Source organism: Prunus avium, chromosome 8, assembly GCF_965620075.1.
Source record: "Prunus avium chromosome 8, drPruAviu1.hap1.1, whole genome shotgun sequence".
In the NCBI taxonomy this organism is placed as follows: Eukaryota; Viridiplantae; Streptophyta; class Magnoliopsida; order Rosales; family Rosaceae; genus Prunus; species Prunus avium.
The window spans coordinates 7,315,354-7,338,640 of NC_142291.1; the positions used below are offsets into that span (position 1 = coordinate 7,315,354).

The following is a 23,287-nucleotide window of genomic DNA, read 5'->3' on the forward strand; positions in this document are numbered from 1 at the left end:
TAAGGAAGTATCCCCTTTTGGATTCAATTAAAAATACCAGAAAATTAAATTCCCATCAAATCAAAATATGAAAATCCAATTTTAGTATAAGAGACAATTTATACCAATATTGATACTTCAATAAGTCAATGTATATTTTATACTAAAATATCATACAATTGTGTTTGCTTATTTAAGATGTAAGGAATATAAGCCGCCAAAAATATCATTGAAAACATTAGTATTTCAAAAGTCCATTTTTCATACTTAGTCAAATTTGAGAGAAAATAGTTTTTCAAGTAGATGTGTACTAATCTATATTATTGTGCATCAAAATTTGACTACATATCATTCTTGAAATAAGGCAATATAAAAAACAAAACAAGGCAAATGGGCAGGCCTACTCGGGCCGAGCCATGGGTGGGCCTTGTCAGGCCGAGGGCGGGCCAGAGGTTTCAAAACCTAAGTTTAAGTCCTATCCAACCCTAAAACGGGCTGGGTGAGCAGGCCTAAGCATCATGTCGGGCCAAGTTTTGACTCATCGGGTTTCGGACTACCCACTTCGGCCTATGGGGGCCGCATGCCAAATGATGACACCTAGTGACTGGTGAGTGATGGGAGTACTTTTTTAATATTTTAGTTCATATGTACAAGTTTACCCCTCAAGTTAACGGTAAAATTCCTCAAGTTAACGATAAAATTGACAAACTTTAATGATATGACCAAATAGAGAATTGTAAGAAGATTGAAATGAAAAAATTAATTGATAGAAAAAAATGATATTGGTAAGAACTCACTCTTCCCACAACCTCCCCATAAATATTATAAAAGTTATAAAAAAAAAAAACCCCCTAAAAAACGTTATAAATAAAAAACTATCAGAAAAATGTATAAATATTCTAAAAGTTAATAAATAAATAAACTAACTAACCTAAGAACTCACTCTCCACACAACCTCCCCGTCACCGCTCAACCCACACACACAACACAACACAACCTACCCAGCAACACTCGCTGCCGCCCGCTCCCACCAAAACCCCTTGACACCCACCCGCACCCAATCCCTTTCTCCTTCTCCTCCTGCTCCTGCTGCTACGTCAAAGCCCCTTGTAGAGGACAGGGAACCAAGAACAGTGCCAGGACTTTGAACGGTAAGAAGCTTACTGTTACCTGCTGGAAATTTAGAAAAAAAAAGAAGAAAGAATGATACGTATAGTTTTACTGGGTTAGATTTCTAAGATACTTCAATGGCTACTTTTCGAAGGAACTCAACCCTCATTAAACCTCTCTGTGTGTTAGAGACCACAATAGAGAGAAGATGACCAATCCAGTTCAGGATTTTCATGAAGAAGAAGAAGATGACCAGGGCGAGGTTTATCTTGATGAAGCTGACATTATTGGCGAAGTCGATGTCGATGATGAAGGTCCTTAGTCGACTCTCTCTCTCTCTCTCTCTCTCTCTCTCTCTCTCTCTCTCTCTCTATTATGCATAGAATATATGAAGGTTTTATTAATTTCTTGGTCATTTGGTGTGGACTGCAGATCTTCCTGATGCAGATGATGAAATTATTGGTATGCTACTTCACTAGAACCCATCATCTTTGAAACTTTTTTCATTATTTATGATATGGGTTTTGTTTTCCCTTCCCCTTGAATTAATTCGATTGATTGGTATGGTATTATGCTTTATGGTGGTTTCAGATGAGCCTGATGACTCCATGCACATATTCACTGGTCATACTGGTAAGTGATTCCCTTGCTTTTTTAATTTTATTTATTTATTATTTATGCATTTCACCTGTTACCCGCACATTATGTATTCTTAATCGTCAATAAGCTTTGCTACGAGTTATTCAAAATGAAAATTACATTTGGAAATTTGTTATTTCCAAAATTCAAATTGTTACTCTAAGCACTATATGCATATGGTGGCTGTACCTTATACGTTCTTTAAATAGCAATTTTACCTATGGAAAATAAACATCTCCTGTACATTTGTGCCTATTGTATTATATGTTGGCGCCATAACGCTAGATGCAAAATAGCTAGAGCATTAGAGGAAATATTCTTTGTTCTTGTATTATTACAAACTTACTATGTTAGAGGGATTTCCAGTATCTTATACTGAAGCGACTTTCCAGAATCTTAACTTTTATTTCACTCTCTAGCCCCATTGATTTGAAACTGTAGATTGGTATGTCGCTCAATGGAGTTCTTGACAGTTGCTTGCTTGTATTTAGGTTAGGAAATGAAATCTATATGACCTTTTATTGTTACTTTATCTGTCATATGCACATACACTGATTATCTTTGATTGTATTATAGAATTGGAGTGCAAAATAGCTTTGGCTTCAGGTTGATGCTTTTCTGCTGAGCTAGGCCTATGCCATGACTTGTATTACTTAAAAATTTAGGGTTTCAACTATTTTTCCTTCCCTTTCTGGAACAGGTGAGCTTTACACGGTTGTCTGCAGCCCAACAGATCCTACATTAGTTGCAACTGGGGGTGGAGATGACAGAGGGTTTCTTTGGAAAATTGGACAAGGAGATTGGGCGTTTGAGCTCCAAGGTTGGTGACGAGAGAACAGCCACATACTTTACGTACTTTGTTGTCCATAATTATTCACTTTAGTGCTTTTGTCTGAGCCCAATTTTACCTTAGATCCCTTGCTCCAAAATTACTGAACTACGGATTTATTAGATTTAATGCACACTTTTCTCCAATTTAACTTCTTGAACACTACTCTGCAGGTCATAAGGATTCTGTTTCTAGTTTAGCATTTAGTACTGATGGACAATTGCTTGCATCCGGAAGCTTGGATGGAATTATTCAAATTTGGGATATCACATCAGGAAATCTGAAATGCACCCTTGAAGGTCCTGGGGGGGGCATTGAGGTAAAACTTTTAAGCTGTATTTTTACTGCCATTCTACTGTAGTTTATCAAGGATTTAATTTGGATTATGTGACTTCTCAGTGGGTCAGGTGGCATCCTAGGGGGCATCTGGTCCTGGCTGGTACAGAGGACTCCATGGCTTGGATGTGGAATGCTGACAAAGGTTCCTATCTTAATTCGTTTTCAGGCCATGGTAGTAGCGTGAGTTGTGGTGATTTTACCCCCGATGGTAACTTTCTTCATCTCGGTGCTTCTGTCTGTCTCTCTCCCATCCTCTCTTTTTTTTGTAAACTGTTGTTATCATGCATTTCATTTATTTAAACTGATTTGAAAAGATTTTTGTTTTTTTTAATGCCACTATTGATTTAATTTTCTCATGTCTTTTGCTGGTTTCTTAAGGTAAAATAATATGCACTGGTTCTGCTGATGCAACTTTGAGAATATGGAATCCAAAAAGCGGCGAAAACATTCATGTGGTACAAGGTAACTGTTCGAATTGTCATATAAATTTCCTATGTTCATCTTCCAAGTTAGTTGAAGTTTTGGAGCAAAAAGCAATATAGAAAAGGTTGTATAACCTTAAATCCAAATCATCATATGATTTATTTCGCTGATTATTTGGGGCTAGAAGTAATGTTTACCTTTTAAAAACCATTAGGATGGTGTGAAGATGCTTGATCTCTTTGCTTACTTTACCTCTGACCAATTGATGGTGTAACATTTACCTTCATTAAGAAGCTTACGGTGCGAAAACCGTATATATGACAGCAGAGAAGAAATAGACATTAGGTTCCACAATAGTCAGACACTGAAATTTTGACGTATATACCCAATAGATCGACTGAAATTTTATTTTTGATGAGGTGTTGATACTGAAACATGGGAGGAAGGATTCCACCCCTCTGCTGAATTTGATTATCTATGATGATGATGATTTTTTTTTTCAAATTCTATGTTTTCGTCTTCTAGTTCTATCAGTTGATTATCATAATTTATTGAAAGTACGTTCTCCTATCATGGTGCTAGCACCTATTTGTACCATTTTTATCTTACTCAAAGTTGGTCTATTAACAGGAAGTGAAAGACTGAACTGTTGTCTCTGAAATCGAGCAGTTCTGTCTATTTTCAAAAGAAACTTGAAGTAGATTATGGTAATTTTTGGGTTTTTGCTTCTCAATTTTGACTCGTTTTGTCTTCTAGGTCACCCGTACCATACTGCAGGATTGACATGCTTGGCAATAAGCTCTGATTCAACTCTAGCTGTTACTGGTTGTGAAGATGGTTCTATCCATGTTGTCAACATAGTAACTGGAAAGGTATGATGTGCTTTTGTTACATTCAATACAACGGGAAGGGTATCATTGGTTAGTTGTTTAGTTCCCTGGTTGGTTTCACATCTAAAATTATCAGGCTTTTAGTATAATTTTTTTTTCCTATTAACAGGTTGTTAGTTCCCTGCCTTCACATTCAGATTCTGTCGAATGTATCGAGCTTGCACCAAGGTACATTCAAGCCTCTCTCTCTTTCTTTTGTGAACTGTTGTTATCATGCATTTCATTTATTTAAACTCAAAATCCTGTCAGGCTCCTTTGATCATGACCCATTCTAGACAACCTTTTTCATTTAAATAATTATCATTTTTTGTTTGTGAAATCAATGTGCCTAATTGTAACCAAAAAAGAACCTGATGTCTCTAATCCCTTTGACCGTGACTGTTTATCGCCACATGTGATTAATTTGAGTGATTCTTGCTATAACTGCCGGGTTTAGACATCATTTTATGCATGTTTCTTCATTAATCACTTTTTAATAGGGGATGGGATGAGATAAAATTCTGAGATGATGCAAGAATTCTGCAATTTTGGAGTGGTAAAAAGTTATTCCTTGTTGTGTGTCTCACCTTCATTGTTTTGTCTTCCTCCTAAAGAAGAAGCATGCGCAGGGAAACTCTATGTATTCTTGGTATCTTTGCAATCAATCCGGCTCTTATTTCATGTAGTATACTTCCACTATACTCATTTGTTAAATTGTGTATGGCAGCTCCCCATGGGCTGCAATAGGAGGTATGGATAACAAGCTAATCATCTGGGATTTGCAGCATTCGTTGGCCCGCTCCACTTGTGACCATGAGGTCTGTTGGAGTTTCTTCTTGTATATAATAAATCCTTGTTTTTGCAATATTTTAACTAGTTACCAGCTTGTTTGCTTCTAGCCAGTGTTAGTGTTGGCTGATCATACTTGAGGATTTTAAATCTCTGCAAGTGTCTAATGGAACAAATCTTACTTTTGTGCAGGATGGAGTGACATGCTTGACATGGCTTGGTGGATCGAGGTACCTAGCAACGGGTTGCGGGGATGGGAAGGTTCGACTGTGGGATAGTCTCTCAGGTGATTGTGTAAGAACATTCAATGGGCACAGTGAATCTATTCAGTCTCTCTCTGTTTCTGCCAACCAAGAGTTTCTTGTTTCAGTATCTACCGATGGAACTGCCCGAGTTTTTGGGATTGCAGAATATAAGTAAGCAAAGATAGCCTACTTCATATATTTGTAACAAATATGGTCTTAGAGTTATGTAGTACTTGTGTTCAAAGAATCTGAGATGAATTACAATACATAAGCTTTCCTGATAAAATTTTCAACATTACTGTTCTCTGTTCTTTAACATTTTGTTCCGTGGAAGTTCACATATTACCCCCAAATGAAATTAATTTCAAAAAAGAAAAATACCCAGCAACTCCAACCGGGCCCCTACCTCGACAACTCCACTCCCCTTGGTAGCAGGTGACCTCTCGCCTGATTGCTGGCAGTCGGTGTCTCTCGCTTGATTGCTTGGAGGTACTAGTACTTGGCGCAGGAAGAGAACATTTTCCCCACCGAAACAAGCGTCTCCTGGTTTTACATTCTAGAAATTGATACAAGGAGTTGTTTTGCATGTAACTTGGTTATGAAAAATGTTTCAGCCTGGTTAAGCTAAGCTGCCATAACCAAATTTGAATCACCACTGGTGTTTTTCACATGACCAAGAAAGTTCTTGTCGACTTTAACCTTCCACTCCAAAAAGAGTAAATATTTTATTCGAAGGCTTAAAATGTTTCTATGATGCTTAAACATAGTCATAATCGGTAATCGGTAAATGAATTACATAATCTAAGCCAGGCTTTATGGTCGAGATTGCTACTGCGATCTTTATGCTTTGCTTGCTCTTGACCAATATTGCAGAAAGGTTACTAACAAAACAAAGGTTTTTTTATTTTTTTTATTTTATGTTTATTTTTTAAATTTTGTTTTATGGCAGAACTGATTTTAAAAAGAATGCTATGCTCAGGATTTGGATTTAGGAAGATACAAGTGTGAATGATTTAATATCCATCTGTTCATTGTTATAAAGAATTGTGTTTGGAAATGTTTATGAATGATTTAATATCCATCTGTGTTGCACGAGAGAGAGAGAGAGAGAGTCAAACCTCTTAAACGAAAGATTTGCTTTCTACTTGTAAATATGTTATATATACATACATCTGTTGAATAAGGAATCTGACACGAAATTGCCAAAATGGAAGGACAAGGGGCTTGATTTGTCAACACTAATTAGAACAATAAGCTTAAATTGGAAAATGCTGTTTTTTTTTTCTTGTTTTTAGAGAGGAAAATGCTACTCTTTAGCAAGAGTTATATTGATTTTAGAGATTACATTTTTCCCAATTTCGTCATCACACTTCACATCGTCAGCAAATCAAGTCCAATTGGTCAATTCCATTAATTAATAGGCATGTAATGCGGTGAAAAAGGAGTTGAGTTATATAGTTGAGGGAGGAATTCAGAATTTCAGTTCATCAGTACTTTGAGTGCTAAATTTACAGTAAACAAAATTAATTTGTAACCATGTTATTTTGCGTATCGATATTGTATCTGTGTTGACAAAAATGAAAATGCTACCTCAATCACAATGAAAATGCTACCATGCCCACATGATCACTTGCCAGCTACGGGCTTATTTAGAATGAGTCACGCATAGGATCGATTTGAGACATTCCTTGCGAGTCAAGGCACTTAGTTGAGCAGAGGAGACTGTTTTGGCTGTAAATACACACAAACAATTAATGATGGATTCTTCTATCAACCTAATTAGTTGACCCCAATCTAAAATTGGTCTCTGCGTCTGATTTTTCTCAATCCAAACTCATTCAAAAAGCTATTTGATAAGGCCAACCCTTCACCAATAAATAAGTAGATCATGTACTCAATTATGCACAGTACCAGCACCAGCACCAGAATCTAATCTCATTTCAAGTTTCTGTAAGACCATTGTTCACAATATGAAGAAAGCCATTGCTCTCTCTTTCATGCTTGTGCTTTTCTTTGCCATCTCAGCAGGTAGACTCTCTCTCTCTCTCTCTCTCTCTCTCTCTCACTCTGTGGAAATTATATGAAAAATTATACATAAATGTGACTACTAAACGTTGCAGGTGGAGTGAGTTGTAGAGAGGTAACGTGCTATGACAAGTTTGATATGAGCATAGGACCAGTAAAATCTTGCAACCCCAACGACTGCAAGGCACTGTGTCATTCCAAATATTGGCAGCTGTACAACGCAACATGTTTCGACTGGAAGACTTGTGAATGCGCATATTCCTGTTGATAGCCTCCTGCGTCCAATAATGCAAAAGCATATATGATCAGATCATGTATAAACCTAGTCACTCCTACTAATAGTTGATGATAAAGTTGGCATGCCTCTTCACTATCCTTTGTTCTGTTTGCTTTACCCTGTTTTGATTCCACATATATCTGCAGCTCATGCCATTGATAAGTTGTTTTTGTAGAGAACACACAGCACACGCCAAATCTGATTTGCCCCATATTTCTTTAAGCACTTTTTTGCCTGCATGTTTCACAAGTAAATGGGGGGTCACAAAAATATTCACCATAAAATTTCTAAATCATAAATGTATTAGTCTCCACTCGTTGTGCTTAATTCTCCATTACCCATTAGAGCAACAGACGCATATGGCTCTCTGCAGTTGGGGCAGTTTGGGGTTGAGCATTTGCTGAAGGTAATGCTGATCACTAATCTGCACAGAAAAGATAAGCAATGACATGATGGAGTTGGTTTACTCGATTCGATTAAGCATATGATACTTGTGGCTGTTTGCCATGTTAAGCTGTGAGTATCATAGTGAGGTTACCTAAGTAGAATTTTGTATACACCTGTATACTCAATTACAAAATAATTTTTTTTTTCCTTCAAAATCAATTTAAATCATCAAGAATTTAAAAATCTGATGAAAAAAATAAAGAGTATATGTATTCAAACAAGCAGTTATAAATTCCAAAGAACTAGATACAAATACAATTCAGAAAAATGAACTTGTCAAAACAGGCCTAAAACTACAGATATTCAGATTTGTTAAAGTTACTTATATTACTAAAACCGGAAATTTGCATCATGTACAAATGACATTGAGCAGCCAGTTCGTAAACTTAACAAGTGATCTAATAAAGAGCATACAAGTGCTACATAACATGAAATGATATAAGAGAAGACGGAAGAAAATTCCTAGTTTTCACTTATGTATGAACTGAAACAAATCAGAATGAAAAGCTTAAAATCTTCAAGAAGTCGAATCAACCTGGTTAACAACACAAAAACAGGAAAATAGAGAATGTGCTATTGTTTCGCACCACCCTCAAATCCAAAAGCACATTCATCTCAGGTCAGATGAATTTCCAAATTTCTTTCTCTTTCAAAGTTCACTACATTCCTCTGTAACAGGTCAGTACTATGTTGTATAAAACAACTTCCTCAGGATGTAAGTTCTTTCATATGAGTCTGGATATGAGTGGAAATCACTTGAAAAATTACAGAGAACACATTCAGAATTTGTTGCAAATTGCAATGTATGTGATTAACTGGTTAACTCGCAAACCTAGCATGCTTGGATCAGGATACAGAGCAGAGTAGTTTCAGAATCGAAGCCACATCTCCTGGGTGTAATATGGATTTGGGGGTGCTTATATAAGGAAGGACCCATGAGAAAACACCTTACAACCATTTCAAACAAACGAAAAACAAACTGAAGAATATACTGATCCCTCTGAATGGAGCTGCCCATTATTTATTCAGACTAAAGCTTTGTGCCTCACAAACAAGAACTATATGCTAATTCCATCCTAGAAACTGGCAACAAACTGAGAGAGAAGCAAATAGAAATATATGAATTAATATTCACCATTTATTCAAGCATAAGGAATTATGAGCAACAAGCCAATTACAACAGGCAATCTTATTGCTACTGAAAAAATGAAACAATGAATGAACAAATGATGAATGAATTAAGAAATAAATGGAACTTTAAATTTTTATTTTTATTTTTATGAAGCAAAACTTTATTAAATGATAAGAATGCTGCAAAATATCATGTCAAAGCTAAAAAGTTTTGCTGTGATTTCGGCAGTGAGCAGTTTGTATCAGATCTGCGATAACTGGCATTTTTGTACAAGATCTACTTATTTCAAGTTGTAACGACTGCAGAATGAGTGATTTCTTGCAGCATTTGTGGATTTCTGTAGCAATAATAATGTGTTTCCTGGTCCTGTAGGATAGCTTCAGGCAGCGTTTTGGATCTTGTATCATTTCCAACTATTAATCTTTTCCAAAAAAAAAAAAAAAAATCCAACTATTAAATTAGTAATTCACTTGATGGAAGGAAACAACTTGTTAAGAAACCAGAAAGAGAATCTCCACAGGCCTTCATTTTGCATATGTACATTTCTTAAGGACACAGGCATTTTTGTTTTCATAACTTAGGGAAACAAGCATTGCTCAGGTAGGCAATGTTGCTAGAAGGACTGTATTGATCAAATTCTTGAGCATATCCAACCACATCTTTAGCTCTACCTAAAATTTGTTAGGCAGGGAAAGATAAATAAGTTCACATGATCTGATGATTATATGTATTTCACAACACAAGCCAAATCAAATAATCTTCAAATACCGAAAAAGGCACATCTAAAGATCAACATATACTAACTGAGAAAAAAAAAGAAGGAAACCTCCAAATTTGATTTCTGAAGACGCTTGCTTCTTATGCTGTTATCTGTAATGCCTCCATTCCTGGGATGTACACTTAGATAGCATTATCAGACAAACAGAACTCTACACTACATCACCATGCTTCTATGTAATGACAGTACATCTTTGCTGCCAGCGAACCCAGAGTAATGCATTTTCCCAAATAAATGAGAGAGGGAGAGAGTGAGAGAGAGAGAGAGAGTTTGCCAGTCTCGATTCACATTTACCTGCGCTCAAGGTCTAACATTCTATGTTGTTGAAACAGTACTTCAAGGTGCAAAAAGGATGAAAAAATAAAAATAAAATGAATATGCCAGCCATGACTAACTTAGCTTAGAAAACTTGATCCTACACTACTTGGACAAAAACTTTAGTCAATTTAGACATTCATGCAAACCTGTTGTTCACACCAGAAAAATGCAATGTAAATTAAATAACCAATGAGAATCAATCAAAATTCATCACACCCGACAGTGGCACTGTCTCAGTCAGTATGTTGGATGGCAAAAAATACTGGTTGATTTTATACATCCGAATCTGACCAATCAAATGTAAAGCTAGTCATTTCAGGTGATTGAACCAACTACTTCCACTTACTATCCCAGTTATGCTGCATAACACCATAACTATTTCTTTATGAATCTGTAACCCACTCGTATTTTTTGTTTTCTTTTTTGGACATTTCACACCAATATCATGGCAATAAAGGACTGAGAAACATTAAAATAATTTAAAACAAAAATACCAAATAAGGTGGTCAAACAGGTTTTTCTTTCATTGCATTGAGCAATCCTAAGAACTACATAAGATGCATATAAATGACCAACAAAAAGAAAATCAAGCTATGTATAACATAAAAAACATCAACATAAACAACATACACAGAAACGGATGAGCGTGAATAACATTTTAAGATAAATTTGTTTTACTGATGTCAACAAAATTCATTACAGTGAAACAGTGCGCCTATAAAGTACTTCGTCATCACTCTCATCGTCCTCATCTGACACCATTTCATTTCCAGGCAGCTCTAACTTTCCACCCATACAAAATAATGGACCTGGAGTCTCTGTTTCAATATACTCCCCTTGCAACCTCTCCTCAAACCTCTGATCACTACAGTTCAGGAACCATTTCAAAGAACACCTGATCTCCTTGCTTCGCAACCTCTGGTACCTAGGTTTTATCCTGGATTCCAAGCTGTAAGTGAAGTATTCCGGAAATTCCACAAGCTCTTTCAGTGGCCTACCCATTTCACTCTTAAAGAAGTAAAAGCTATTCTTCATGAGCTCAACACGCAATGCAATTAACTGGGGACACTTTACAATCATCTTGGCAACATCCTCGGAAGGTATTCCCCTTCCAAGAAGGAACTCAACTGGCTTCATTATCACATGTTGATGAAGGCTGACAATCTGCGGCATCTTCTCTATCACTCGTGCAAATCCTTCAGGATCAATCTTAAGCTTCAAACTAAAGAAATACTGCTGTGAGGACATTTTGGCCTTTAAAGGCAGCCCAAGAATTTGGGGGTATTGAGCAACAACCGAAGCAAGCACTTCCCTCCGGATCCCAAAACTAATCAAACAGTCCACATTTGGTTTAACAGTCTCCTCAAGATCATAACCAAGCAAATATGCCCGCTTCTCCAACATCCTAGCCAAAATCTTTTTTGGCAAGCCTAAGGAAACCAAAAAATCAACAAATGGCTTAATCACAGTCCCAACTCTCATTCCCAAAAAGTAAGGATACTGTGTGACCATCGGACCTATATCCCTAGGATTAACACCAATGCTAACAAGATATGCCACTGAAGTACTCATTGTCCCCTCAAGTTTATACCCGAGAAGCTCAGGATACTTCTGCAACACATAGCCAATATCATCCTTCTCCACATCAAGCCCGCGAAGGAACTTAACAACCGGCACAAGCTCAACAACCACACTAGCATGTAATACTTGTGGGTAATTTTTAACAAACTCACCAAGTTTCGACCTTGGAATCCCAATTTTCTCCAAGTAAGCCAACACAGGTATCATATTTTTTCTCACACTACATCCGAGCATCAAGGGGTACTCATTAATGTCATCGCTGGACAATCCTAGTTTCTGAAGGAACTCAACTCTCTCCCTCATGACGTCAACAGTAGAGGGTAGCTCTAAGTTTTCTAACTCATCAGGAACTATGCCCAAGCTCTTTAAATAATCACATATTATAACCCTTGAGACAAGCTTCTCTTTGCGGCCTTGGACCACACCCCAAGTGACAGAGGGCATCTCATACTCTGGAAACTTTGAGGACTGTGTTGAAAATGAACAATTCTGTAAAACCCTTGAAGGGTTTTGGCTATGGGGCAGTTGGGCACATGGGTTTTGGTGGGATTGGATTGATTGTGGGATTGGAGTGAGTTTCTGTGAAAGTTGTGGGTTTTTGGGAACTACTTTGGCGATTTGGGTGATGGGTTTTCTTGCTCTGAACAGTGAGCTAATCATTTCAAGGGAAGGAAGAAGAAGAACTGCTTGAAACCACGAAATAAATCAAGAAATTGTCTTTAGTTTTGCAGCTATTTTTATTCTTTGGAGTATTACAAAAGGGGCTTACTTGGTTGGTTGGTACTGCTCTCAATCTTCAACCTGATGAGGCATGGTCTCAGGCTTCAGCACGTTGAAGCTTAGAGAGCTCTGAGTATTTCGCTTCGTATATGAAGCCCTTCTCTCGTCTGGACCTATTGAAGCCGTTGGATATATCTGACGGTTGATTTGCAAAATGGTTTTCACAATACCGGTAATACCCTTGGTACTCTTTCAAACTGACATAGCCTATCCCCCGTGTTTCTCTACTGGACGGAAAGGGAAGGGCTTTCACCCCGCAAGTTAACTTCTTTCTCACTCTCACAAGCTCGCAAGCTCACAAGCTCACAAGCTCGCAAGCTTCAATCTCTCTCAACTCCGGCGTCTTCATTCACATAAAGGTAAGCAATCAGTCTCTTCAAAATCTTTTTGATTTTAGGGTTTTCAATCCTCTCAGTTTTTTTTGTTTTTGTTTTTTTTATATCGGTATGATTTCTGTTTTATTTATTTATTTACTTTTTTTGGAGTGATTGTGCAATTCTGTAAACGGAGGTTCATGGGTTTTGTAATTTGATTGATTTATGCTCAATGGTGCTCTGCATTACATTAGTTTTGAGGTCAGACTCAAAGTTCCAAGCTAGGGTTTTCAAGCGGGTTTGAATTTTCTGTTTTTGTTTTGGGTTATTGTGGATTCTGTATACAATGCTTCATGGATTTTTAATGCTAATTTTCCTATGCTCAACCTGTGATGGTGTTCTTCATTTTGTTAGTTTGGAGTTTGGATTCAACGTTCCTACATACAGATTTTTTCTCTGGATTTTGAAATCTGAGGACTTCCCTGTTATTAATTTAGCTTCTTTGAGGCTTCTTCAAGTTGTTTCAAGTTTGTTTACAATTGAGTTTGTTTTAAGTTTCTCCTGCGTCAAATGGATGCCCAGAGTTTCTTGCCCACATGCACAGGACATGGTTCAAATTAGTTTAGAATCCTATGTGTATAGGAGTGAGATCGGTATCTTGCATGTTTAATATCTTCCCCTCTAAGAAACTGCTTCCACAAACCTACTCCTATCATATATTAAATTTTGAATCCCACACAATGTGTTTTTTGTGCTCTTTTTTCTACTTGTTGTGGCAAAGCATATAAATAAGTATGTTGTTAATTGGTCTTTCTCTTTCTTTTTCTTTTTTCTACGCAATTAATTTGTAATTAACACAAATAGTTTTTATGATGCAAAAACTTCATCTTGGTTTGCAATTTTGCATAAAGAAGTTACCCCTTGATCTTATTCTCTATTGCCCCTTTGGCCCAAATCCTAGGGTTTTGCTTATTATGCTTCATTAACCTAGGTTTTTCCTGCTTCAAATCCTTGAATCTTGCATAATCTTTTGCTCAGATGTCCTTTTTTTCTTCTTTTCTGAGATACTTTATCTAGTTCTTATCTTGGTTCAAAAATCCTAAATTTGCATACACCTTTAGTAGGATTTCAAGTAAGAAAGGTTTTTTTTTTCTTTTTCCTTTCATTGACTTATTTTTTGGTTCATTAACTCAAATGTGTCTTTTGCTAATTGGGCAGTTGTGATTTTTTGTTGCTCCAAAGTATGAATTTGGAGCTTATAAGGTGGAATTGTTGTGTTAGGTAGGTTCTGCGAATAAGTAGAAGAGATGATTGCAGAGAAGCCCAGTTGGATTAGGCACGAGGGAATGCAAATTTTCTCCATTGATGTTCAGCCTGGTGGACTTAGGCTGGCCACTGGTGGGGGTGACCACAAGGTGCGACTTCTCTCCTCCTTTGTGCTCTGTTTGCTTGCTTAGGAAATGTAGGAATTCATAAAAAAAAAGAAAGATTAATTGTGTTTTTTTTCCTCCAATATATCAGGATCAGAAACCTGTACTCATGGGGGGGAACATTACAAGTTTTCCCCTTCACTATGTATTGTTTCTCATCATTATTGTTCTGTTTGGTTGGAAAAGTATTAAACAGACGGGAAAAGAAAACCCCAAAATACATTTATTTTGCTTTGTTGTTATAATCTTCAATCGTATCCTCTGCCTTGTTTGGTTGGGAAAATATTGAACAGACCGGACATTTGAGTTTTCAGAGACCCTTGAAAAGAAAACCCCAGAGTACATTTATATTGCTTAGTTTTTAGAATCTTCAATTATATCATCTGCCTTGTTGGTGGAAATTTGATGGACATAGGTTGGAATTTGTGTCTACTGTTGTGTTTGGATTGTGAGTTTACAAGGGATCTGAATTCTTATTAAAAATTGTGCAATTTAAAAGTATTAATGTTATGGAATCTACTATTTGAAATAGGGTGGAATTCAAATACGTCATTTTAAATTCACTCTCTAAATCACTCTATTTTTTCCTCACAATCTGTAACAGGAAGTAGTAAATCTCTGTTTTTTATTTTTCCTGATAGTCAAATACATACATACATATATATATCTCCATCAATTTGCATTAGACACATCTGGTCATAGTCACATTTATATTTATTTTATGGTCGCCTTTGTTGCATCACTTTGCATGGCATCATTTGTTATACTGTGGAAGTGATTGCTTCGTCCCTACTTTGCCAACTACAGGTGCGAGTATGGAACATGAAATCCCTTGGCAGGGATTTGGAAAATGAAGAATCATCCCAGAGGCTACTTGCAACTCTCCGTGATCACTTTGGCTCTGTGAACTGTGTTAGGTGGGCTAAGCATGGTAGGTATGTTGCTTCAGGATCTGATGATCAAGTGATTCTAATTCATGAGAGGAAGCCTGGTTCAGGAACCACTGAGTTTGGTAGTGGGGAGCCCCCTGATGTTGAGAATTGGAAAGTTGCAATGACTTTGAGAGGGCATACTGCAGATGTGGTAATGAAATTACTTTTACCATTTCGATAGCTGGACCACCTGCAATAAATTCCTTCTTTCTATAGTTTTTCGAATGGAGTGTGTTTTGCTTCATGACTATGATCCACCTTTTGTTTTCAAAAAGTCAAGTCATCTGGCTTTTGGGATTACTTTGACCTGCAGTAAATTTGTTTTTTGAAGTTACTGGAAGAGTCACATAATGTATGGTTTTTTTTCTTCAGCTGCCTTTACAAAGGAAAAAAATGGGCCTAATTTAGTCGTTTTTTATTTATATTCTCCTAAATAAATGCTATGGAATTGTATAGTTCCTGGTGGGTATTGTCTTACTGAGGTGCTTTTTTTTCCATGCTTAAAGTAGGTGGATCTTAATTGGTCTCCAGATGACTCGATGTTGGCCAGTGGAAGTTTAGATAACACTATACACATCTGGAATATGAGCAATGGTATTTGCACTGCTGTTCTAAGGGGTCACTCTAGCCTGGTTAAAGGAGTTACTTGGGATCCAATTGGTTCATTTATAGCAAGTCAATCAGATGATAAGACTGTAATTATTTGGCGAACAAGCGACTGGAGTCTTGCTCACAGGACAGACGGCCACTGGGCAAAATCAGTATGTCAATCGTGTAAGTTTGTCTCTATACAGGTTCCAATATCATTGTCTAACAAGTGTTTGTTGTTTCAGCTTGGATCTACCTTTTTCAGGCGGCTGGGATGGTCCCCTTGTGGCCACTTCATTACTACCACTCACGGGTTCCAGAAACCAAGGCATTCTGCACCTGTCCTAGAGAGAGGGGAATGGTCTGCCACATTTGACTTCTTAGGACATAATGCCCCCGTGATCGTAGTGAAGTTTAATCATTCAATGTTTAGGAGGAATATTTCCAATGCTCAGGAAAAAGCAGCACCTGTGGGGTGGACTAATGGGGCTTCAAAGATGGGTGGGAAAGAGAAAGAACCACAACCTTATAATGTCATTGCAATTGGGAGTCAGGATAGAACCATAACTGTCTGGACAACTGCAAGTCCCCGCCCTCTCTTTGTAGCAAAGCATTTCTTTACTCAAAGTGTTGTGGATTTATCCTGGTATGGTTGCCATTTCCAGAAAAATGATTTACCATTAGGTTGTCTGCATATTCTTTTTCATTTTGATATAGCAAATTTTTTTTTGTGTGTGTGTGTTATTCTGTTCTGTAATGTTATTTTTCTTCTTATGGAAACAGGAGCCCTGATGGTTATTCACTTTTTGCATGTTCTTTGGATGGGTCAGTGGCTACTTTCCATTTTGAGGTGAAAGAGCTTGGCAATAGGTTAACTGATGCTGAACTGGATGAATTGAAGAGAAATCGTTATGGTGATGTTAGAGGTCGGCAAGCAAATTTAGCAGAAAGCCCAGCACAGTTATTGCTTGAAGCAGCCTCTGCCAAGCAAGCCCCAAGCAAAAAAGTGGTTCTGGATCAGCAAAACCAGACAGTTGTAAAACCTTCTGTTGATGCAAGGGTTGCAACAAAAACTTCTGTTGATGGTTTAAATAAGGCTTCATTGTCTGCCAGAATTTCTAGTCCTGTGAAGCAGAGGGAATATAGACGGCCTGATGGTAGAAAGAGGATTATTCCAGAAGCTGTTGGGGTGCCTCTCCAGCAGGAAAATATATCTGTTGGGGCTCAGTCGCAGGCTCTTGACTTCCCTCCTATGCATTCTGATAAAAAAAATGATGATAATGGGTTAGCCGCTGCTGATAGTGGCATTAGAGACAGTTCTGTTAGGGGAACACTTGGTAGGAGCACTGAAATAAAGGAGGGACATGGGGTCACTGCTAGAGCTATGATTACCAAAAGCCTAGTTATTGAGAAGGTTACCGCATCCACAGGCAGGGATGAAAGCATAACTGTGGAGCAGTCAGGAAATGCCAAGGCTTCTAGTTCGCTAGGCGCTTCTTGTTCCACTCTTTCAATTAGGGTGTTCGATAAGAAAGAAGGGGAAGATACTGTACCAATTTGCTTGGAAGCTCAACCCCGAGAACAAGCTGCAAACGACATTGTTGGCATAGGAAATACATTTATCATGAAAGAAACAGAAATTACTTGCACAAGGGGGTTGCAAACTCTTTGGTCGGATAGGATATCTGGGAAAGTCACTGTTTTAGCTGGAAATGCAAACTTCTGGGCTGTTGGCTGTGAGGATGGATGCATACAGGTTAGTATATATCTCTTTCACGCATATGTACTCATTAATTTTTGTTTTTTCTTCATTTTTTCCCATGTTTAAACTGTTCATAACAGATATATTTCAAAATAAGTTAAATTCTGCATAATATTCCTTGGTGGTTGCACTTCACAACATCTTATTATACAATTGCAAACATCTAATAAATGTTTTTTCTGTGAATCACCATTGAAGTCAAAGCATTCTATTGCGTTTGCAGCATTTGATATTTAAGTGATTGTTGTAGCTGAAGAAAGATGCTAATATAGTTAATAGGTTCAGAACTTCGATTTTTTTCTCCCTTCCCTTTAAAGCCTATTCAAAATGCTTAAAACTGAAGGTTTTGCCATCATTGACTGGCTTAAGCTCTTGGTTTGATATGTGATTCGTTGTAGGGGAAGAAGAGAGTGAGTTTAAAAAATGAAGGTTAAAGAGATGCAGATACTTGATATGCTATTTTAAGCGTATTTTATTTTTCAAGGATTTATTTAATGAGAGCTTCCAAATTGGATTATATTTCCACTGCTCAAAGGACAACAATTTTTATTCTTAATTAGCATGACTCAGTTAGTCTATGCACCAACTTCACTCCCGGTGGTCAAGACAAGCATTATGACATTTATGTTCATTATAGTCATATGCAGACATGAAAATACCACTAAGCTTGCTTTAAGTGGTTGGATATATATAACCTGTCAACTTTTTGGTTCCCTTGAGTAGGTTTACACAAAATGCGGGAGACGTGCTATGCCAACTATGATGGTAGGATCTGCAGCAATATTTATAGATTGTGATGAGTGCTGGAAGTTGTTTTTGGTTACAAGAAAAGGATCCTTTTATGTGTGGGATCTATTCAAGCGGAACTGTCTTCTTCATGATTCGTTGGCATCTCTGGTTGCTTCAAACCCAAACCCATCTGCAAAAGATGCAGGTACCACATTGAACTTGTCTTTTCAACACATGGAGTGTCTTTTTCAACTGTAGTTGCTTGATAGGCATAGCCCATTCTTGTCGGCATTATGTTTAGATGTGCTTAACGTCCTGTCCACTGTGGCTGTTGGCTTTTATACATGCTTTCCAGGTGTGATCAAAGTTATATCAGCAAAGCTATCAAGATCTGGTTCTCCTCTTGTTGTTCTTGCCACTCGCCATGCCTTCCTCTTTGACATGGGCCTGATGTGCTGGCTTAGGGTTGCAGATGACTGCTTTCCTGGGTCAAATTTTTCAAGCTCCTGGCATTCGGGTTCAACTCAGAGTGGTGAGCTGGCAGCTTTGCAGGTTGATGTTCGGAAATATGTGGCCAGGAAGCCAGGTTGGAGCAGGTGTGTACTAAAATTGCGGAATTGTTCAGATAATATTAATATGTACTGACCGACGCATTGCAGTTTAGTATCTTGCTCTTGGAATTGATCCAGTTGTATTTTCTTATAGGGTGACTGATGATGGAGTGCAGACACGTGCTCATTTGGAAGCTCAGTTGGCTTCTTCACTGGCTTTAAAGTCCCCTAAAGACTATCGTCAATGCCTTCTTTCATACATACGCTTCCTTGCGAGGTATTTATTTTTGCCTCCCTTGTGCATATATTAGTAAATATACCTAGGTGTCCTTCCTTGCACTCATGCTGCTCCTCTTTTCCTCCTCTTTTTCTCTGAGTTGCTCTATTCACATACATAACACGTTGCTAGTAATGTTGTTAAACTCTTTCATTATTATAATGTTCATTGGTGGTGCTTCTCTTTGACTTCAACTAGCATGCTCTGCTTCTGCTTTTTTTTGTTGGTGGCATCGTCTTTTACCCTTTATTTGATTCATCAATATCTTCTACAGAAGAAAACATAAGGTGTGCAATTTGTTTTACAAGTTTGACACTAAGTGTGTTAGAATTGAATGCTTGTTAGACATTCTTTCATCCCCTGTCTCTCCTTCTCTTTGCCCCTCTTGTTGTTTGAAATTTCGTGCATGTTCACGCACCAATGTTGTCAGCAGTGTATAACTAAGAGATAGATGTGTTGATACAGCCTTAAATCTGAAATACCCTTCTTATTTTTGTTTACTAGAGCTTCTTTATTACTTTTTTTTTTTGTCATTTGCAGTGGATTTTGACGCCTGGGGGGTTCTAAAAGTCTATTCTTAAGATGTCATATATATATAGGGTCAGGATCAGGGACGCACATTTTTAACACAAATTTTGACACACTTTTAAGACCTTTAGATCTAACCACTTTCAACGGTGGAGATGAATGCTAGTATAACTTTTTCACTGTTACACCTTGTATCTTCCCTTTTCAGGAATGTCAATATTTAATAGCTTTTTCAGCTTCTTTTTTATCTCTCTTTCCTCCCCCCCCTTTTCTCTCCCTTTAAAACCTTTTCTTCTTTTGTGACAAAAACAAGACCCTTCTTCTTCCTTTATTGTTTCTGCGAAAATCCTTGTTGTATTCTGGAAAAACAATGAGGTAGATGGTGGTCTCACCCACCCACATATACACTTCCAATAATTTTTTTTTGCCTTATCTTTTGTGTTATGAAAGTTATCAGAAAAAGAGAAAGACATTAGAAGAATTCACAATCACAATACTATGGCCAAACTTCAGGAGAAGAAAGATTGAAAGAGGAACCACTTTCGAAGAAACGAAAAGAAATAAAATAAATACAAGACCCAACCCTGTCCTGCCTTCTCCTCATGCATCATTTGAAAAAATTGGCACAACACACCAAAGAGGATTGCCATGCCTTAGATAATCAGACTGTAGATATATCTTGCAGGAACTAAGACAAATCCAAAATATATTTGTTAATAGTCTGATGGATTACAAAGATATTAAGGAGGAAAATGAAAATTGAAAGTCTGCAGTTTTGGGTGTATGTCATCTGTGTATTACTTCATCATTTCTAGAATGGCACAAGAAAATATTTTACAGGGAAGAAATTAAGGAGAAGAAGAAGGATTTTATTATAAAATAAAATAAAAACAGAAAACACAGGAGGGAGGTGATTAATTAAATTGAAAAAGTTATCCTTATCTTTGATATAAATAAATAAATAAATTTGTAATATAAGTTTCTTTTCGACTTTAAAAAGAAAAGAAAAGAAATTAAATTGAAGAAGTTATCCTTATCTTCCAAATCCAGATTAGAAACAAGATTTTAACTTGATAAGAAAAGTCTGTAGAACTTTATGTATATTTGGGTAATAGCTAGGTCAGTAGATTGAGAAGATGCTCCCAAATGATTTCTATTTAGCTAACTTTTTCTTGCAGGTCAAAAAAGAAACGGGTATGAAAACTCATCCTTTGAAGAAAGAAATCCATGGTTGTTCACTTCACATCATACTCCAGCTCAAATGAAAATACTGACAAATGCTTTTTATAAAACTATTTCTTTTGAGAACATATTAAATTAAACAAGGTTTCTCGTTGAAATTTGTGAGGAGAGGGGCGAGAGAATGGCTTATTTCCAAGGAAAATTAATCATATAGTTGTGGGTATTGACCTTTTTTTCAAATGCAATCTTAGCCATTAAAACTGCTTTAATCTAAAGGTTGAAAATATGTGTATAAATTTGTGACTTTGTGTGTGTATATATATATATATATATAATTTGTGTGTATGTATGTATGTATGTATGTATATATGTATTTTTTTTATGATGTTTACGATCTTTAGCAATCCTAAACTTTGATGCATTTTAACTTTAGTCTCTGTAACATTATACATTATAACTTTACGTTTACACTGATTTCAGAGAAGCAGATGAGTCTCGCTTACGAGAAGTCTGTGAGAGTTTCCTTGGACCTCCAACTGGGATGGTGGAGGATACACCTTCAGATCCAAAGAACCTGGCATGGGATCCTTATGTGCTTGTAAGGCTTTGTATACAATTCTTTAGGTGTCTTTTGCTAATGGGATTTGAATCCAAAAAAATTTCAATCCATTTGCCCCCTAATTTTCTCTTTTTTCTTTTGCAATTTTCTTTTTGAGATATGACCCTAATAGATACTCCTCTTGTGTAGAGTCAGTTCAAATTTCTTTTATTTTCTTACTCATTCTGGTTGCTTGTTGAGGGTTAAGCAGTACCTGTGATAAATTTGTAAATCTACCGTAGTTTCACCTGCAATTTGGTTGATTGCAGGGTGAAGTTGCAATGGTGTATGGTACAATCTTAAGTATCAGACTTGTTGCAATATACCCCGGCACAAACTATTGTCATAATCTTTGCTACCTAATTGTTACTAATTTTTAATCTTTTTTTAGCCTTGAGAAGGTTTATATGTGTTATTTATATTTACCCCTTGTGTTTTTGCTTTTGCAGGGAATGAGGAAACATAAACTCTTACGAGAAGATATTCTTCCAGCAATGGCTTCAAATAGAAAAGTACAGCGATTGCTTAATGAATTCATGGATCTCATTTCCGAATATGAAAGCGCTGAAACAAATCTAGAGAAAAGGTCTCAAACTTCACCAATAGCATGTCCACCAGCAGCTGATCAAATGGAAGCTGCTCCATCCGGGACAAATCAAAAGGACTCTGTCCCTGCTGCAACAGATCAAAAGAAGTCTGTTCCTGCTTCAATTGATGAAAAGGACTCCTCCGAGTTAGCAGCAGATAAAGAAAATTCTGCTCAAGCGGCAGAAGATACAGTTAATTCAGATCCACAAATGATCAATCAAGTTAGTCTTGCTCCACAAGATGCAGGTTCTTGAGTTTTGCGTCTTCTCACAGTCAAAAGGAATGTAAGAAGTAGGGCACGCTAACATGTAGTTGAACAGGAGTTAGCTTGAAGATGACCGGCGTATGTATATGTTTGGAGTTTATTTACCCATGACACATGCATATCTAGATTGGAGTCCATTTTGCTGATCACCTTTCTTCTCAAGGAAACCTACCTACGAGTATATGATGCATTAAGCTTCGAATGATTGGTGAATTATGTGGTGGTTTCCTCTCGCAAGTGCAAGAAAATCTCACTTTGCATATGTAGTTGTGTGTAATTGGCTTGATGAATTTTGTTTCTTGTACATTATCCAGCATAATCTGAATCTTTATTGGATGAGAGAGCTCCTAGGTTTTGTAGTTTTAGGTGTTCCTGCTATACAATCATTTTCATTTTTATTGATAATATAAAACCAAGAGATAAAAACATACATACATCGCTAGGATTCCTTGGTTTTATATTTATTTTGAGAAGTTAATTTACCAACCTTAGAAATGTGCTGAAAAATAGTAAATATTTCATATATGTCTTTTTTTTATTCAAATATTGGATATATGTTTAGTTTAGACATATACTTTAGTTCTTAATAATTAACAACCCTGAGTAAATTATTAATAATATTCCAATGTTTAGATGAAGTTCGAATCTCCCCTCATTATTGATTTAAAAAAAAAATCATGTTATTGAAAAAAACATCACAATTTTATACTAGACTGGACGTGATTAGAATTAATTTGCTTTAGATGTTAACCTAATTATATCATTGAATAAAACCATTCCATTTAGTGACTGATCTGGTTCAGTTATTTTTTTGTGTAAAAATCGAACTAGACCGTAGTTATTTGTTTAACATGGGTAAAATATTTGGCAATAGGAAAGGAAAAAAAATTTCTTAAAATTTTGCATGATGGGTAAAATATATTTATTCATTTATATACATCTGAAAATTATTTCAATTATAGATAAGTTAAATCAAACTATCT

The 23,287-nt window shown here is 36.7% G+C and overlaps 3 protein-coding genes and 2 long non-coding RNA genes across 7 annotated transcripts; 3 read left to right on the forward strand and 2 right to left on the reverse strand.

Moving 5' to 3' along the window:
* The first annotated feature begins 900 nt into the window (after positions 1 to 900).
* On the forward strand, positions 901 to 5,538 carry LOC110746094 (transducin family protein / WD-40 repeat family protein). Of its 2 annotated transcripts, none has more exons than XM_021946308.2 (12): positions 901 to 1,130; positions 1,244 to 1,403; positions 1,522 to 1,551; positions 1,681 to 1,722; positions 2,429 to 2,548; positions 2,731 to 2,876; positions 2,957 to 3,104; positions 3,275 to 3,358; positions 4,076 to 4,191; positions 4,319 to 4,377; positions 4,916 to 5,006; positions 5,170 to 5,538. In XM_021946308.2, the coding sequence occupies exons 2-12, from the start codon at positions 1,298 to 1,300 to the stop codon at positions 5,395 to 5,397; spliced, it is 1,170 nt and encodes a 389-aa protein (XP_021802000.2). In that variant the 5' UTR covers positions 901 to 1,130; positions 1,244 to 1,297; the 3' UTR covers positions 5,398 to 5,538. The 2 variants fall into 2 exon arrangements, with proteins under 2 accessions (XP_021802000.2, XP_021801999.2); XM_021946307.2 differs by having other exon boundaries at positions 902 to 1,130; positions 1,279 to 1,403.
* A 1,306-nt stretch (positions 5,539 to 6,844) lies between these two features.
* On the forward strand, positions 6,845 to 7,746 carry LOC148291254 (uncharacterized). Its single transcript, XR_015826166.1, has 2 exons — positions 6,845 to 7,250; positions 7,343 to 7,746. It is a non-coding gene; the product is annotated as an uncharacterized LOC148291254 (long non-coding RNA).
* On the reverse strand, positions 7,121 to 7,854 carry LOC110746091 (uncharacterized). Its single transcript, XR_015826167.1, has 2 exons — positions 7,611 to 7,854; positions 7,121 to 7,522 (listed from the first exon to the last, which is right to left on the reverse strand). It is a non-coding gene; the product is annotated as an uncharacterized LOC110746091 (long non-coding RNA).
* A 2,848-nt stretch (positions 7,855 to 10,702) lies between these two features.
* On the reverse strand, positions 10,703 to 12,628 carry LOC110746090 (Mitochondrial transcription termination factor family protein). The gene has a single exon (XM_021946302.2). The coding sequence runs from the start codon at positions 12,438 to 12,440 to the stop codon at positions 10,896 to 10,898; it is 1,545 nt and encodes a 514-aa protein (XP_021801994.1). The 5' UTR covers positions 12,441 to 12,628; the 3' UTR covers positions 10,703 to 10,895.
* Positions 12,629 to 12,780: 152 nt separating this feature from the next.
* HIRA (histone chaperone HIRA-like protein) lies at positions 12,781 to 22,647 on the forward strand. 2 transcript variants are annotated; one of them, XM_021946300.2, is made up of 11 exons: positions 12,781 to 12,919; positions 14,160 to 14,289; positions 15,112 to 15,387; positions 15,746 to 15,997; positions 16,070 to 16,470; positions 16,608 to 17,580; positions 18,310 to 18,520; positions 18,671 to 18,911; positions 19,021 to 19,143; positions 21,334 to 21,451; positions 21,901 to 22,647. In XM_021946300.2, the coding sequence occupies exons 2-11, from the start codon at positions 14,182 to 14,184 to the stop codon at positions 22,291 to 22,293; spliced, it is 3,096 nt and encodes a 1,031-aa protein (XP_021801992.1). In that variant the 5' UTR covers positions 12,781 to 12,919; positions 14,160 to 14,181; the 3' UTR covers positions 22,294 to 22,647. The 2 variants fall into 2 exon arrangements, with proteins under 2 accessions (XP_021801992.1, XP_021801993.1); XM_021946301.2 differs by lacking the exons at positions 12,781 to 12,919; positions 14,160 to 14,289 and having other exon boundaries at positions 15,246 to 15,387; positions 15,743 to 15,997.
* Positions 22,648 to 23,287: the final 640 nt, after the last annotated feature.

Coding starts and splice junctions, on each gene's coding strand:
- LOC110746094 (XM_021946308.2), top strand. CDS start 1,298: ATGACCAATCCAGTTCAGGATTTTCATGAAGAAGAAGAAGATGACCAG. Junction 1,552..1,680: donor TGCAGATGATGAAATTATTG/GTATGCTACTTC, acceptor TGGTGGTTTCAG/ATGAGCCTGATGACTCCATG. Junction 3,359..4,075: donor AAACATTCATGTGGTACAAG/GTAACTGTTCGA, acceptor TTTGTCTTCTAG/GTCACCCGTACCATACTGCA.
- LOC110746090 (XM_021946302.2), bottom strand. CDS start 12,440: ATGATTAGCTCACTGTTCAGAGCAAGAAAACCCATCACCCAAATCGCC.
- HIRA (XM_021946300.2), top strand. CDS start 14,182: ATGATTGCAGAGAAGCCCAGTTGGATTAGGCACGAGGGAATGCAAATT. Junction 15,388..15,745: donor GAGGGCATACTGCAGATGTG/GTAATGAAATTA, acceptor TGCTTAAAGTAG/GTGGATCTTAATTGGTCTCC. Junction 21,452..21,900: donor CATGGGATCCTTATGTGCTT/GTAAGGCTTTGT, acceptor TTGCTTTTGCAG/GGAATGAGGAAACATAAACT.